The sequence below is a fragment of the Aspergillus welwitschiae genome (genome assembly GCF_003344945.1).
Source record: "Aspergillus welwitschiae strain CBS 139.54b unplaced genomic scaffold BDQ94scaffold_36, whole genome shotgun sequence".
Lineage (NCBI taxonomy): Eukaryota > Fungi > Ascomycota > Eurotiomycetes > Eurotiales > Aspergillaceae > Aspergillus > Aspergillus welwitschiae.
The window spans coordinates 94,099-107,660 of record NW_020798730.1 but is presented as its reverse complement, the minus strand read 5'-3'; the positions used below and the strand labels follow the sequence as shown (position 1 = coordinate 107,660).

The window sequence follows — 13,562 nt, the reverse complement described above, 5'->3', positions numbered from 1 at the left end:
ACGTAACTATTCTCTCTACTTGTATTATGGTAGGTTTCTGCTCTGCGCGTACGTCGCGCACGCCTGAAGCATAAGCATGTCTGAAACCTCAGCGTAGACTCGCCCTTTAGTTATGTGGTTGATCATCAAATATATACTACTAGGTCCGATCTGATGAACAACTAGCTCTGCCTACTAAAGTAATACTATAATCCTTGGTATATGTAAGCGCATTAGGGAATTGGGAGAACTTGCGCGCTTTAGTACACTGGAAAAGCTCGGATAAGTGATGGTCGAGCCTCCGTTCATGCATTACTTGTCAACAATAGTAAGCAAGCAGTGTCAAGCAGTTTCAGTACTAGTTGCGAACGCAACACTGTCTTAATATTCTGAACGCTAGTTAGACATCGAGAGGATATACGAAAGATGGCACGCGAAGAAGGGAAGGGAGAAAAGAAAAGATAGATAGATAGATAGATAGATAAATGATTGAATGAATGAAAAATAAAAGTAAAAGTAAAGATAAAGCTAAAACCCATGCTACTAAAATTTATTGCTACTATAACTTGAGAAGAAACATGAATTTTGGCCAGATGTAGTAAGTAGTTAGCACCAATAATGAGGCAGTAAGTACTCCGGCAAAATGTAACAAAAATCGAACTACCAAGCCATTTAAGTATGTCCATGACCAACCCTTTAATGCCATTATGCCATGCATCAATCCACCCCTATGTGCAATAAGAGAACAGAACCTAGTATGAGTACAGCAGTACACCCAACATGAAACGTGCAATCGATCAGTCAACGCCAGACACCAAGCTCAAAGGTCGGGAAACGGAATGTAAGCTATTGAGTTACAGATAGGGGATTGTAACATCGGCCACCCTGCCTGCAGTAATAGCTTGTAGACTATCATATCAAACTAGAATCTGTTTCGCTTGGAGTTAGCACAGCAGTCACCCCCACAATTAATTCACGCAAGGAGTTCGCATTAAACGTACCGAATTTCATAACTGCCCGCGCGAGTCATGTACCGCACCCACTTCACACTGCTATAGTTGCTCTTCTCAAACACCTTCAGGTACCGCACCAGTAATCCACTGCTGGTGAACATGAGAAGACTGAATGATAGACTGAGCGGTGGCCGACTCCACGCCTTCTGGTGTGTCATGCTCGTCAACGTCGCTTCTGCTGTCAGGACGTATTCGCTTCCACCGGAAAACCGCGCAATCTTCCACACAATGTTATTATGTTCCGGCTCGTACTTTGCCCGACCCTGGCTGGTCCGTTCCGTCGTCTTGGCGGTGTTCAGCGGTGTTGGAATGCGAATCACAACGTTCGTCGCGAATAATTTCGAGCTGTAGTTTGCTTTAATAGCAACGCTGTATTCTACCTTGGTGGTGCCGACTTCACGCACAATCGGATGAACCTTGAAGGGCAGATTCACGTTTTCGGTAGCGCGGTAGCGCATGAGCTCAAACTCGCCATCGGGAGGCACAAAGGAGATAATCCGATCGGCGTCGAAGCGGCCCAGCTTGACGCACTGGTGGAATTGGCAGTCTTCGAGGGTGACAGAGCCCGCGGCCGCGCGGGTAGCCTTCATCGTACCGTCGCGGTTGCCTGGGGTGGAGGAGCCGGCAGCGTCGGTATCGAGGAGTAAGCGGTCATTAAGGCCGAATTTGCACTCTGGGGTGCCGGAGAGGTAAGCTCGCATGACGATTTGGCCGTTGACATCGGCGCGAAGGACGGTGCCTGTGGCGGACATGAGGAGGTTGACGTCTTCAATCACGTCGACAAAGGCCTCATTCTTGCGGTATTTGACATCGGAACGACGCCAGGAGAGAGCGCCAGTGGCTTGCATGGTAATACGGCTGGAGTCGGTCGCGGAATTGGCAATGGCGGATTTGACGCCTTCGGTGGTGATGTACATTTTCAAGGTGTCCGTCTCGGTGTTTTGAGGGTATCCGAAATCCAGGATTTCTATCAAAGAGGTAAATGCGGTTTAGCAATCTTTCAGGTGGGTTGTATGCTCGAAAGCACAGGTGAGGCGCACCGTCGAGCAATTCGTAAATTAGAACAAAGTTGTTCTTCACGGCCTCCTCATCGAGCTTCCCAAAATAGCTCTTTCCCAGCATAACCAATCGGTATAGAAATTCGAAGACCAGCGCGGCATTGGCATTGCTCTTGGTCACTGCGACCAGGTAGATGTTCTCGTGTTTGACATGACTGAAAGTCGTGGAGCCTAGGGTGAGGATGGGCGAGCGGACCTGAGGGTTGGAGATGACCTGGATGCGGAAGATGTCGGCGAGGCGCGGGCGGCAGTCGCTGCGGAAAGCGCGGAAAATTAGATTCTCGCCCTTTTGGTTGAAAATGAGGATACCAGAGAGCATTGTGAAAGGGCGCTGCGGAGGATGAGGGAAGGGGGTTGAGGGGGGAAAAGAGAAGTAGGAGAACAAAGGAAAGGGGGGAACGGAGAGGAATGAGGGATGAGGGGGCCGCCGCGGAGAGAGAAAGCTGAAGTCGGTCTCGACCAGCGCAGGCGATGGGGGTTTGTCTGCCGACCCTACTCCGTACAACTATAGTTTATTCGAACCATTACAGTTATTTTCGATGCGCACGATGAGTGACCAGCCAGTATATTGTTTTCTTTATTCAATTCTTCTGTGGATATGGTGAAATATTAGGACATCAAGGAAATCGACGGAGTCCAGACCTTCTAATGCGAAAATACTAGTCACGGCGACAAACCCCTCACACACAAATTGGCTGTTCGAGCTATCAAGGATGGACATCGACAGTTCGACCCTAAATAGTATAACTATTCTTAAATGAAAACAGTGTTCTCAAATGTTGAGAGCAAACCATCATTCAGCTTTGGGGAGCATATGGGAGACTAGCGGGCCCGTAGGACGTTTGTATCAATACCATACATAGTACTGCCCGATTTCGAATGAACCTCGTTAAGATATTCATCTAGTGGAACCATATCAGGTAGATGTCCTACTAATAATGGTAGTCATGGTAGCGAGAGTTTGATTAACATCAGGTACCTGATCCAAATTCGATGAAGATAGTATCTGGCGGTTGCCAACCTTCATATCTCCAAGATACTTGGAGCTTTTTATTCAGTATTCCTGCTTCAATAAATCCCTTTCAATGTCTTTTACAGCTTTATAGTGCTACGCACTCTGTCGGCTATCAATGTAAGGTAGAGATAGTAGCTGCGGAGTATAACAGTGTCTTCATACACCTCGATGCGGATATGTTGATTCTCGGGTGTAGTGAGATAAGGCAGTAAGGAAAATATTAGTATACGACATACAATGATAATAGTTCTTTCGGTGGCTTTGGACACTTGCATCGTAATAGAGCAATGAGCCCCCGTTTGGGAAGCTTTACGAATCACCGATGGTGCTGTGGCTTAGTTTGGTACTAGTTTGAGAAGATGATGTTCAATTATCGTATTGGTACACCGACTACTAGATGGTTTGGTGAGTCCACAGAGGATGACCATCAATAAAATTATCTTTCTGCATGTGAATAGCGTAGCTTTTTCTCTCGACGGCGAAGCACGACCTGTAGGTCGATATAATATATACTTATAGCGCTTGAAGGGGTATAGATAACAGGCATATAGGGTCAACGTTGAAATGAACACCAAGCGGACGGTTAGGAGACTTTGTGTGAAGGCGACTACGGGATACACCCACGTATCCGCAGAATCACATTTGACTGGGGAGGGCATTGATCCCTAGATCAACTGTAGTAATTTGGAGTAAGCATTGTGTATGCTCGCATTATCCCCGATTACAGCTCCATGTTAGGCTCTCTCCGGGTTTTGACGGTCGAGCATACATGTATATATACACAGCTCATATAATCACCTAACTACATACGGACAGTAACCCACTGATGAATGAGATGGGGTGTTGTGCTCGTCTCATGTGCGGGCCAGATCTGCTGTCCACGGGGTCGGCATGGAGCGACAGGAAGCAACATGTTACTCCATAATTTCGAATTCAGTAAAACCTCGTGGCGCTGGTTCACATTGCGATAACATGGACTGTCGCCCACATGGCGGGTATCAAAGTTAGGGCATGGATATCATGATGGCGAGTCCAGAAATAAAAGAAATCACAAGAATAGATAAAATCTCGGAGATCGGAGTTCGAATGCAGTCTCCTATCCCGACGAGACATATTAAAAAGGCGTAGATGATTAGAAGGAAGTCGTAGAGAATGTAAACCGGGACTCAACACCGCAGATGGCGATTTGATAGAAATCGTGCGGGCATTCCATCAGACACCGCTGCTCGGCCGGGTCCCTGGAAGTGATGGGACTCCTTCACTGCGAATAATTCCAACCTTGGGATCCGGAATCTGGATGTCTAGCGACATGTACGCCGTCCTGCGGAGACTCCAGATATGCACTCCGTCCTTGGCCCCGACCTCTCTGTTCCACCTCTCCAGCCAAGCTTCCACCCGTTTGAGATGGCTTTTGATACCTGGCGCGCCGATGTCTTCCCAAATCCATCCTGTCAGAAGGCTCAGCGCACTGTCGATGAAATTGCGAACACTGAACGGATCGAACGCCTTGATGAGCTCGTCATTCACAGTGGCTATCACCTTTCGAAACTCTTGTTCAGGTAATAGCGGGTCCAGAATCTCGGGGTATAGGTTGGAAAATGTGGGAGCCAGGTCCCCCTTGATCATCCAATCACGCCGGATTCGTATGATGCGGGTCGTCATGTACTCCTCGGACCCGATCGGAACATGTGGGTTGATGTGAGGATAACACGGATGCGCAGGGCCCCAGGCTAACTCCTCCGCTACATCCGTCTCGCCGCCGTTCTGGGCTCCAGTAATGGATGGTACGGATGCAATGTGTGACTGTGACCGCAGCGAGGATTGCGACTGGATGTGGCGAGGCCGGTCGTCGTGAAGCGGTCCAGGTCCGTCTACCGCAAAATCGAAGCCCAGATGCGCCCGTTCCGGTGCGCGAGGGTTCTTTACCTCCGGAGCACCATTTGACACTCCCGACTCGGACATTTCTCGTAACACCAGCTGGTCGTCAAATGCGCCACTGCGCCTCTGGCCGCGAGGCACTGCGATGCTAGAGCGTCCACTCTCCGTTTCCCCCTGACTGCGCTCCACCACCAGACTGTTCGGGGATGGGGTCGGTCGACTGCGACGCCGTTCGGGGATAGTCAGCAAAGGGTAGGCGTCACGGTGTGCGTCGAGTGGAAGGTTCTCGTCGGAGAGCTGCGACAGATGGGGTACCGTGACCGGAGTGTTGCGGGGAACGTAGTTGACGGGGTTTGCGAGTCGCACCGACGGTGGGCGCAAGATCGTGGGAGGTATCCAGGAACTCTTTCGCCGGTATGAGAATCGTGATTGGGAGGAACTCGCTGCGGTGACCTGATCGGAGGATGTGGGGGGATGTGCCTCGAAGGAATGGCACCGAACGCGGAGGCCTCGCGGGGGATAAGGGGATGCTTCTTTAACCGGGGGCGAGGATAGTGAAGGGCCCGTTCGCGACGCGATAGGAGACGTTTTCGAAGAGGAAAACGACCGAGAGGGCCGCGAGGCGCGCTTAGATGGCGGAGAGGCCGTGGTGGACGAGGAGAGGTGAGACGTTGTGGTGGGAGGAGAAGGAAATGATGTCGATGGCCCAAGGATAAGAATCGATCGCAGCGGGCGGCTTTGATTGGCGGGTGAGGATCGAAAAGGGGCGCGGCAAGGGACAGAAGATGATCTGAGCACGACATTCAACGACGGACGATGGAGATGATGCTGGTCAAGATGATGTTTAAGTTCAAAGGGGGATAAAAGACCTCCAACGGCACTCTCCAGGTTTCGGAGGGGACCAAGGGGTATACAATGAATGAATGGGAAGGGTGTGGTGAAGACCAACAGTAAGTAAAGGAAAGTACCCGGTCAGTAATAGTCAGTAGTATCTACTCCCTTTCATACACACTTGCTCTCACTACTATGGAGGATGAGGTTCTCGTTGATGGGGCGAATCCACCCTCAAAAGAATGAATGCAGTGGGATTGACGGTTTCCAGGAATCAACTGCTAGGCCGAGAAAAAAGAGGATGGCCATGGGTCTATTATTGTAGCGGAATGAGTTCGCCCAGAGGCCCATCCTTTATCCACCGAATCCCGACTCGAAACAATAAACGAGTCAATAGCCCAAGTAAGGCTCCAACCCAACGCGGGAGCCGAACCAGAACTACCTCGATTTCCCAAAGTTAAAACTAATAAAAATAATAAAAAACAAAAAAAATCTTCCCCTAGTATGTACTTAGTAGTGCATCCATCCATACTCATCCATCCCTCAATAATGGCTGTGCAGCAAATCAGGTACCTCCGACACTGTGATCAGATGGAATGATTGTCAAAATCCCCTCACAGCATGGTCCAATGTTCATTTCTCTTTTAAACGTTCGAGGACAAGACGAGCAATAGAGGGAACCCTTATGGCCAAGGACAAAGGCAGTCCGAGTTTGAATTAGATTAAATACTCGCCTGGGCTGGAATTAAAATGAAGCTTGATCGCCTTCTTTTCCCCGTGCCATGACGTCGCCCGGCAGCCTTTTCGGGTTCTGGCCTCGGGACCATCACGTGAACACTTTGCTTCCCCACCAATCAGGACCTGGAAGTGTCTCCAGTCTCCCCCTCTCCAGTCCAGTCAGTCTCTCGCTTCACTCACGCCATCAAAAAATAAAAGTCTTGTTCAATCGTCTATACTTCGCTACTGCTCCCTTCAACCGTGATAAGGGGACCAAGTAGAATAATTCATCTCTAATATCTTCGGTTCCTTTAAGCCAAGACGGGTGGGACGTCCTGCGCACCTTTTCTTTGTGTCCCCAGTCAAAGTGTTCGCATCCATCCATGTCGGACTCTCCCAACGCAGCTTCCGTCTCCTACATCTGACGCCGCTTCCGCTCGCCATCTGCAATATTAGTATTACTCTGCGCACTACAAACAGCTGTGGTCCAGCTCAAATCTATTGTACTTCATTCCTGCGTTTGTACCATCAACGGCGCCAGGGGATGAAAGTAGCAACGCTGCAGTTTGCCCCTCGTTTGGGCGATGTCGATGGGAATATTAAGAGAGCCAATGAACTTCTCAAGAAGGGGAAGGTAGTGCGGGGCGTTGGCATTGGGGTTGGACTTGATCTCCTGAAGCCGGATGTTTTGATTTTGCCCGAGTTGGCCTTGACGGGTAAGTGTTACTCTGTCCTCCCCATGGGTGTCACACGACGCATGAGCTTCGGGATGTTTGTGCTCGGTGGCTTGTTCCCTGCGTCTTAGCCTGGAGCTCTTACCTCTACCAACATCCGTTGAGACTCCCTTCCACCCCCGGACTTCTCTACGCAGCACGATCATTGATTTGGCCAGGATACAACTTCCCCTCGTTGGAGGCTATAAGACCCTTCCTTGAGCCCGTTGGACAAGGTCCTTCCGCGCAGTGGGCTCGAGAAACGGCAAAATGCTTCAATTGCAAAGTCTGCGTGGGCTATCCGGAAGTCTACAGAGGAGATGATGCCCAGCAGGCTGATTCATCTAACCCCACAGAGACTTGCTACAACTCCCTTCTGGTGGTGGACGAAACCGGTGATATCATCCTAAACTACCGTAAATCGTTCTTATACTACACGGATGAGACGTGGGCGGCTGAGGGCAACCCTCAGCAAGGCTACCACCAGCTCTCCTTCTCAAACTCGAGTCAAAGCTCGGTGGAGTCCCAGATAGCTACCTCTTTCGGCATCTGTATGGACATCAACCCATACCGGTTCGAGGCTCCCTTTACTGCCTGGGAATTTGCTAATCGGGTCTTGGATACGAAGTCTGAGCTGGTCATACTTTCTATGGCTTGGCTGACCTTGTTGGAGCGGAACGAGCTCGACTCACTCGCTGATGAGCCGGACTTAGACACTTTCAATTACTGGATCCAGCGGTTCATGCCGCTTATCAGGAAGAAGATGGGCCATGAGACCAACTTCGATGGCGATGATGCTAATCACGGAAAGAAGATTATCATTGTGTTTGCCAACAGAGCCGGAGAAGAACCGGGTGCGGAAGGGACAAACCCAGCTCGGTACGCGGGCACGAGTGCTATCGTAGCAATCACACAGAAACCAACAATCCGTACATGGAGTAAGGAAACTTCTATTGAAGAAGGAGATCCTGGTGCCGATACAGATGCCGCTGAGACAGATGCACCGTCATTTGATACGAAAATTCTATGTTGGGATATGATGGGTGCGACAACGGAAGGTATTTGTTTTGCCGACACTACGGCAGACCCTAGCATGGTGTTTGGATTGGTCAAAGCTTCAAAATGACATTCCAACTGCACTTGAGTTCAAAGCCACCTCGGAATTGGTGGGTTGCAGCCTGGAGTGATGCCCTGCCTATTTAGTTTATTTCAGATGGCGTCACTTGAGTCGGCGTTCGTAAATCAAATAGATCGTATACTAGAGGTGCTTTGGGCTTGGAATCTATAACGAATAAGAGTCGCAATGCATGTCCAAGGGTCCGGTTTTCTGGCGCTATGGGATATGGGAGTCGTGTATACGCTCCTTCCCTTGCTGCGTAGGAAGCTTATCTGGGCACCGGTTCCTCGCGCACTTGTTCTGTTCCATGCGCTTTGGGCCCTCCACCCCGTCCTTGACCCAGTGGACTTCTTATCGGAGAGCGAAGTGCATCTCGTCAACCGACCGACCGACCGACCGACAGGCAGACGGACGGACGGACAGATGGGCTGGTTCCAAAGTCCCGAGTTGCCACAATGAGCCATGAGCTATCATGTGAGACATTTCCTGGGCCCCAGTCAGACTCGACCATTATCCATGTGACAGGCGATGGTAACTTGTCATCGTCACTTGGCCGTTCATTCGCATTGGGAGCGACCAAGGCGAATCTAGACCCATTCCTGCTCTCCGGATGATACCCGCCTACTAGATGTATACTGTCCTCCAAGGTCAATTGCGGCAGGAAACCCCGGATGATCAGAAGGCTCCGGACAATGATCGCTACAGCAAACTAAAGTACCTAATGGTAGAGTATCCACTCCAGCATCTTATCTCATGACCAACTGATCAGCGACTTCGCCCGTCAGATGGCCTCCTAATTCCTCAAAGTCAACTGCTGAACCTTGGAAGGAGGCTTTTCTTTCCTTTTTTTTTCTTCCTGTCGGGTACCCCCCCCTGTTTCTGCATGCAACCCTTGACGCGCATCCCTGGACAAGGAAAGGTAGCATACTTCGGAGGATGCGTATCCATCCTGGTGAGGAGGAGATTGGTAGAGATCGCGAAGAGAGATTTGATAGGTTGCATTACGCAGCATACATGTGATGGTTGGGGTAAGCGGACAGCCTTGGAAAGATTGGGAATCGATCCGGGTTGGTTCGAAGGAAAACAGAGTTGCTGCGCAATGGGGAGGGCATAGTGGCCTATCGCAGATTGATTATGCCAAATGCAGGCTTGATGCGGGCCCCTCTACCACTACTTTGTAGACTGACGATTCGAAGCCACTAGCAGTAGCTACTACCTATGACCCATTCGCAAGAAAACAGGGGGTACAAGAGCAAGTGGGTGACTGGACAGTCGGATCATGACGACATATTTAGAAAGTTCAGACTGCAAAAGAGATCGGCGGCTAAGGGGAGGGGATCAGAGACAAGCCACCGTAATAACTTCTTGGGACGTATGTGCTGACTCGACTCAGAATAACTCATAAGTATTCCGTAGATAGTCACTAGTTGTAACTACTGCCAGTAACTGGTTGCTACTTGGAAGGGACGGGCCGACCGGGATGAGCAGGCACCCTCCATGGCGCAGCGACGTTTCCACTCCAATAGTGGACTTCTGCAGGATAACAGGACATTCCCCCATTCGATCGCTGCTATGTTCTTGAATAGACCGATCGCAGGACACTAGAGAAGTCAGAAAGGACACCAATCAGTCCCCTTTTTCCCTTTCGAGCCAAGAGGGCTGCCGGATTCCACGTGATTCCGGGTGAACCCCTCCTCCGGCCACCGGGACAGAGGAGGCCTGCCGACCAATCAGAATTGGTAATCGAAGAGTTGGGTGAGGAGGGGGCACGGGATGGCAGCACCTGACATTTTAGGATGGAGAAGGAGGGACGAGGAAACCGGTTGGAACTGAGGAGGAGGGGAGGAGGGGGAAGGGAAAGTACTAGGAAGATAATAGTGATGTGCCAGAAAAAAAAAATTAGTCTCAATGAGAATGATGATTACAGAGAATGGTTGGTGGTGGTATGATTCCGGGCTGGCCTCACTTGGAGCGAGAGAGACTGCTTACAACTAGTAGGTTTCTACTTTACTGTAAGTTCTTCTCAGAATAACCCCTTTTTTCTTATCCTTTTTCGGATATGGTACTACAATAGCCCAGAGCTTGGAGGTGATGAAGTACTTACTATCGACCAAGTATATTGCAGCAGTACCGCGGGAGTATAACTAACTACTACCAAGTAGTTAAGTGAGATAGTAGTTACTATCAATACTCCGTGACTGGGGTCAGGTGATCGGCCTGGGTTACTTATTCTTTACACCTCGGGTCTGTTTGGGGCGCCGTAGCGGGCGGTTCTCCTCTCTTTGATTCTCGTCCTCGTCCCTCGCCACGTGAGCAGTCCCTCTCTACTCGACTCTCTCTCTACTCCTCCATGTATCCCTTTTTTCCATTGTAAAATCCGCCACAACTTTTTGCTTGTTTTCAAAGCCGATCCGTCCGCTGTCTTTGATGTGGATGCTTCGATCCCGACCATTTCTTTCGTGAACAAATTTCGTTCTCCAGCTTCTGCGATCGAACCGGCGTCTTCCCTTCTGTTGTTGCCCGTGGCAGGTGACTTGCTGTCAGGTGATAGATAGACCATCCCAAGGTAATCAATCCAGCTCTCCCTCTCCTCCCCTTCGCTCGCACTGTGCCCCTCTACTCTCTTTGGCCTCTTGTCTCCTCCGCGGTTCTTCCACGGCCAGAAGCATTGCCATCGCATCATGGCTTCTGCTTTGGCTTGCCCCCTTGTCTTCTCCCTCTCCGTCATGGCCCGGTCGGGCGATGGCCGAGGATGATGATGCTGTTTTTTCCCGCTTCCATCGGTCGCAAAGCTGTCTTCGCGACGCGTCGCCGATATCGCTCCCATCTCAGGGATTTGCTCTTTATCTCCTCATGTGCCCGTGCTACTGCTTTCACTTCAGTGTCATCTCTCGTTTGTAGTTGTATCTCTGATGGTGGTTGCGCCGTTCATCTCGTGTTCCGTGCTTGTTGGTGCTTGGATGCGGAGGTGGGCGCGTCAGCAAACGCGTTACTAGCTCACAACCCAACCAGATCTGCCTCACCTGTGCACAACAGCAACTGTAGCCCTTCACTGGGGACCCTTCAATGCCTCCTTCACAATTCAATGAATGATACCATTTTCTTCCCTTGCAATATTGTTACTTTCTGTCCTCCGCCGGATCTGTTTCCTACACCATCTTGAACCGTACTGATCGTGCAAAAGCGACTTGGTCACTAACAGAATTTCTAGAGTCAACGAGAATCGCCTAATCTCTCCGATTAGGCCCCTAGAGCTGGAGCGAAACTCCGGTAACTACACTGAATCCCTATCGTTAGCAGGTAAGTGCGTTTCGGACGTGGTGGCTGGCTCTCCAAATGACACGCTGCGATACTAACCGCTACGCACAGGGCAGTCATATCATACATACCTAACGATGTCCGATCCGTCGTTGGGTGCTACCGATGGTAGTGTTACAGCCAAGCGAAAGCGCGATAGTACCGATAGCACCGGTCCAGATGCCCAGCGTCTGAATCGATCTTCCAATGGGAGCAACGGCAGCATTCCCGCCCCAGATACTCAGCCGAACTTCGCCCATAGCTCTCTTGGATCCTATGACGCGCATCTTCCAAGCGCTACGACAGAACTCAACATCGACCAGCAAATTCTGCAACATGTTGGTCCTCAAAACGGTATCTCGGATGACAATGCCCTCACTGCCAAGGCGGCACTCGCCGCCCACACCCCTCAGAACAAATACCCGCCTCCCCCGGATGCGACCTTTGACAATAATCTCGCCCACGGCTTGACGTTCGGAGACGACATGGGCCAGGCTATCGGCTCCGCACATGGTCACAATTCTACTGCTGCCGCCGTCTACGCTGCTCGCGAAGCACAGAGCATGAACCAGAAGCCTTCCGTAGGTTCTCCGGAATGGCATCAGATTCGTAAAAACAATCACAAAGAAGGTACAGCAATACATTTTCCTCTCCATTTCTCATAGTGCACCCACTAACGGGGACTTAGTGGAGCGGCGACGCCGTGAGGCGATCAATGAGGGCATCAATCAGATTGCTCGCCTTGTCCCCAACTGTGACAAGAACAAGGGCGCCATCCTGCAACGCGCAATTGAATATATATGCCAACTACACGAAGAAAAGAAAGCCATGAGTGAACGCTGGGATCAGAACAATATGACCACAAGCCATGCTATCAACGAAATTAGTTCGCAGAACTCCAAACTGAAGATTGAGGTCAACCGTCGGGGTGACATTGCGCTGAAGTGGTTGCAGCGCTGCCGCGACGCAGGTCTTGAGTTCGAAGACTACGAAGACTCGAAGGAGCTGGAGCCCCTTGACATTGACCAAGGCCAGGTTTAATCTCGAGTAACTTGCATTACTGCGCGTGCAGACAATGTGGTGAGAGAATCACTGCATGATCCCCTTCCTTTATACTCACATGTGCTACGACTTGTTTACCTTGGGAGGCATTGAGATAGCGTCGATCTTGTCGCTTGCTTTCCTCCCTCTTCCCTTTCCTCTAACCTTTATCCTAACAGATTCTCCCCTTTCTTTGAACAGACCTTGCCTGATCTCTCCCTGTTTCCACTTTTATTTTCCATGTCAGTTATTTGCAAGGTATAGTCTTACGATGTCCGGTTTTTGTTGTGAGGGACACGATGTGGTTCTCCTCCAGTTTTTATTTTAATTGCTTAGCCTGGGGTGGGTATCCTGTTTCTATTTCCCCGTATCTGCTTTTACCCCTGCTGTGATTCTTTCTGTATGCTATTCTTAAGGATGGGACGGCGAAACTATGGCTGGGAGTGGATGATCCGATGGCCATGCAGCCTAGGACACCACGGCGTGTTATCGGAATGCAAGCTCATTTCAAGTCTGATCTCCGTATGGTTCTAGTAATGATTTAGTGAGCAGAGCAGATATCGGATAAGGAATCAAACATAAGAGTGATTTGTCCAGCAGATGCAAGGTCCTGCCTGCAATAGAACCAATAGAGTAATAGATCACATGCAGCACATACGTAATTGAATATATTGATGACGCTAGATTTCTAACATTGTTGTGGTTCATCACTTCGTACTAGTACTTATAAATACACAGATAAACATCATTGCATCCTTGCCCCCAATCGTTCACATCCGCTCCATTTTCCCCACAGCGTGGCCATCAATCGGCATAAGTAATTCTCATTGCCTAACTCCATTCACCTAGTAAAGTAATACATGAATGATCCCATCACCATTGACTACTACCAACTACTAGCAA

At 50.0% G+C, this 13,562-nt stretch overlaps 4 protein-coding genes across 4 annotated transcripts; 2 read left to right on the top strand and 2 right to left on the bottom strand.

Annotated features, from left to right (window-relative positions):
- Positions 1-513: 513 nt before the first annotated feature.
- Positions 514-2,427, bottom strand: BDQ94DRAFT_150357 (AP-2 complex subunit mu). The gene is made up of 3 exons (XM_026767564.1): positions 2,033-2,427; positions 981-1,959; positions 514-908 (listed from the first exon to the last, which is right to left on the bottom strand). The coding sequence occupies exons 1-3, from the start codon at positions 2,367-2,369 to the stop codon at positions 902-904; spliced, it is 1,323 nt and encodes a 440-aa protein (XP_026622504.1). The 5' UTR covers positions 2,370-2,427; the 3' UTR covers positions 514-901.
- A 715-nt stretch (positions 2,428-3,142) lies between these two features.
- On the bottom strand, positions 3,143-6,935 carry BDQ94DRAFT_161979 (ERF4 family protein; the record flags this gene model as incomplete). The annotated part of the gene is made up of 8 exons (XM_026769472.1): positions 3,143-3,219; positions 4,286-5,346; positions 5,397-5,733; positions 5,956-6,052; positions 6,137-6,216; positions 6,348-6,513; positions 6,613-6,682; positions 6,835-6,935. The coding sequence occupies 8 exons, from the start codon at positions 6,933-6,935 to the stop codon at positions 3,143-3,145; spliced, it is 1,989 nt and encodes a 662-aa protein (XP_026622503.1).
- Positions 6,715-8,388, top strand: BDQ94DRAFT_83370 (putative protein N-terminal asparagine amidohydrolase). The gene is made up of 2 exons (XM_026776648.1): positions 6,715-7,207; positions 7,384-8,388. Exons 1-2 carry the CDS (start codon positions 7,036-7,038, stop codon positions 8,328-8,330), a joined length of 1,119 nt encoding a protein of 372 aa, XP_026622502.1. The 5' UTR covers positions 6,715-7,035; the 3' UTR covers positions 8,331-8,388.
- Positions 8,389-11,398: 3,010 nt separating this feature from the next.
- BDQ94DRAFT_83375 (putative HLH DNA binding protein (Penr2)) lies at positions 11,399-12,930 on the top strand. Its single transcript, XM_026776649.1, has 3 exons — positions 11,399-11,621; positions 11,691-12,248; positions 12,307-12,930. The coding sequence occupies exons 2-3, from the start codon at positions 11,717-11,719 to the stop codon at positions 12,657-12,659; spliced, it is 885 nt and encodes a 294-aa protein (XP_026622501.1). The 5' UTR covers positions 11,399-11,621; positions 11,691-11,716; the 3' UTR covers positions 12,660-12,930.
- The last annotated feature ends 632 nt before the right edge of the window (positions 12,931-13,562 follow it).

Coding starts and splice junctions, on each gene's coding strand:
- BDQ94DRAFT_150357 (XM_026767564.1), bottom strand. CDS start 2,369: ATGCTCTCTGGTATCCTCATTTTCAACCAAAAGGGCGAGAATCTAATT. Junction 1,960..2,032: donor AATTTACGAATTGCTCGACG/GTGCGCCTCACC, acceptor CCTCTTTGATAG/AAATCCTGGATTTCGGATAC.
- BDQ94DRAFT_83370 (XM_026776648.1), top strand. CDS start 7,036: ATGAAAGTAGCAACGCTGCAGTTTGCCCCTCGTTTGGGCGATGTCGAT. Junction 7,208..7,383: donor GCCCGAGTTGGCCTTGACGG/GTAAGTGTTACT, acceptor TGATTTGGCCAG/GATACAACTTCCCCTCGTTG.
- BDQ94DRAFT_83375 (XM_026776649.1), top strand. CDS start 11,717: ATGTCCGATCCGTCGTTGGGTGCTACCGATGGTAGTGTTACAGCCAAG. Junction 12,249..12,306: donor TAAAAACAATCACAAAGAAG/GTACAGCAATAC, acceptor ACGGGGACTTAG/TGGAGCGGCGACGCCGTGAG.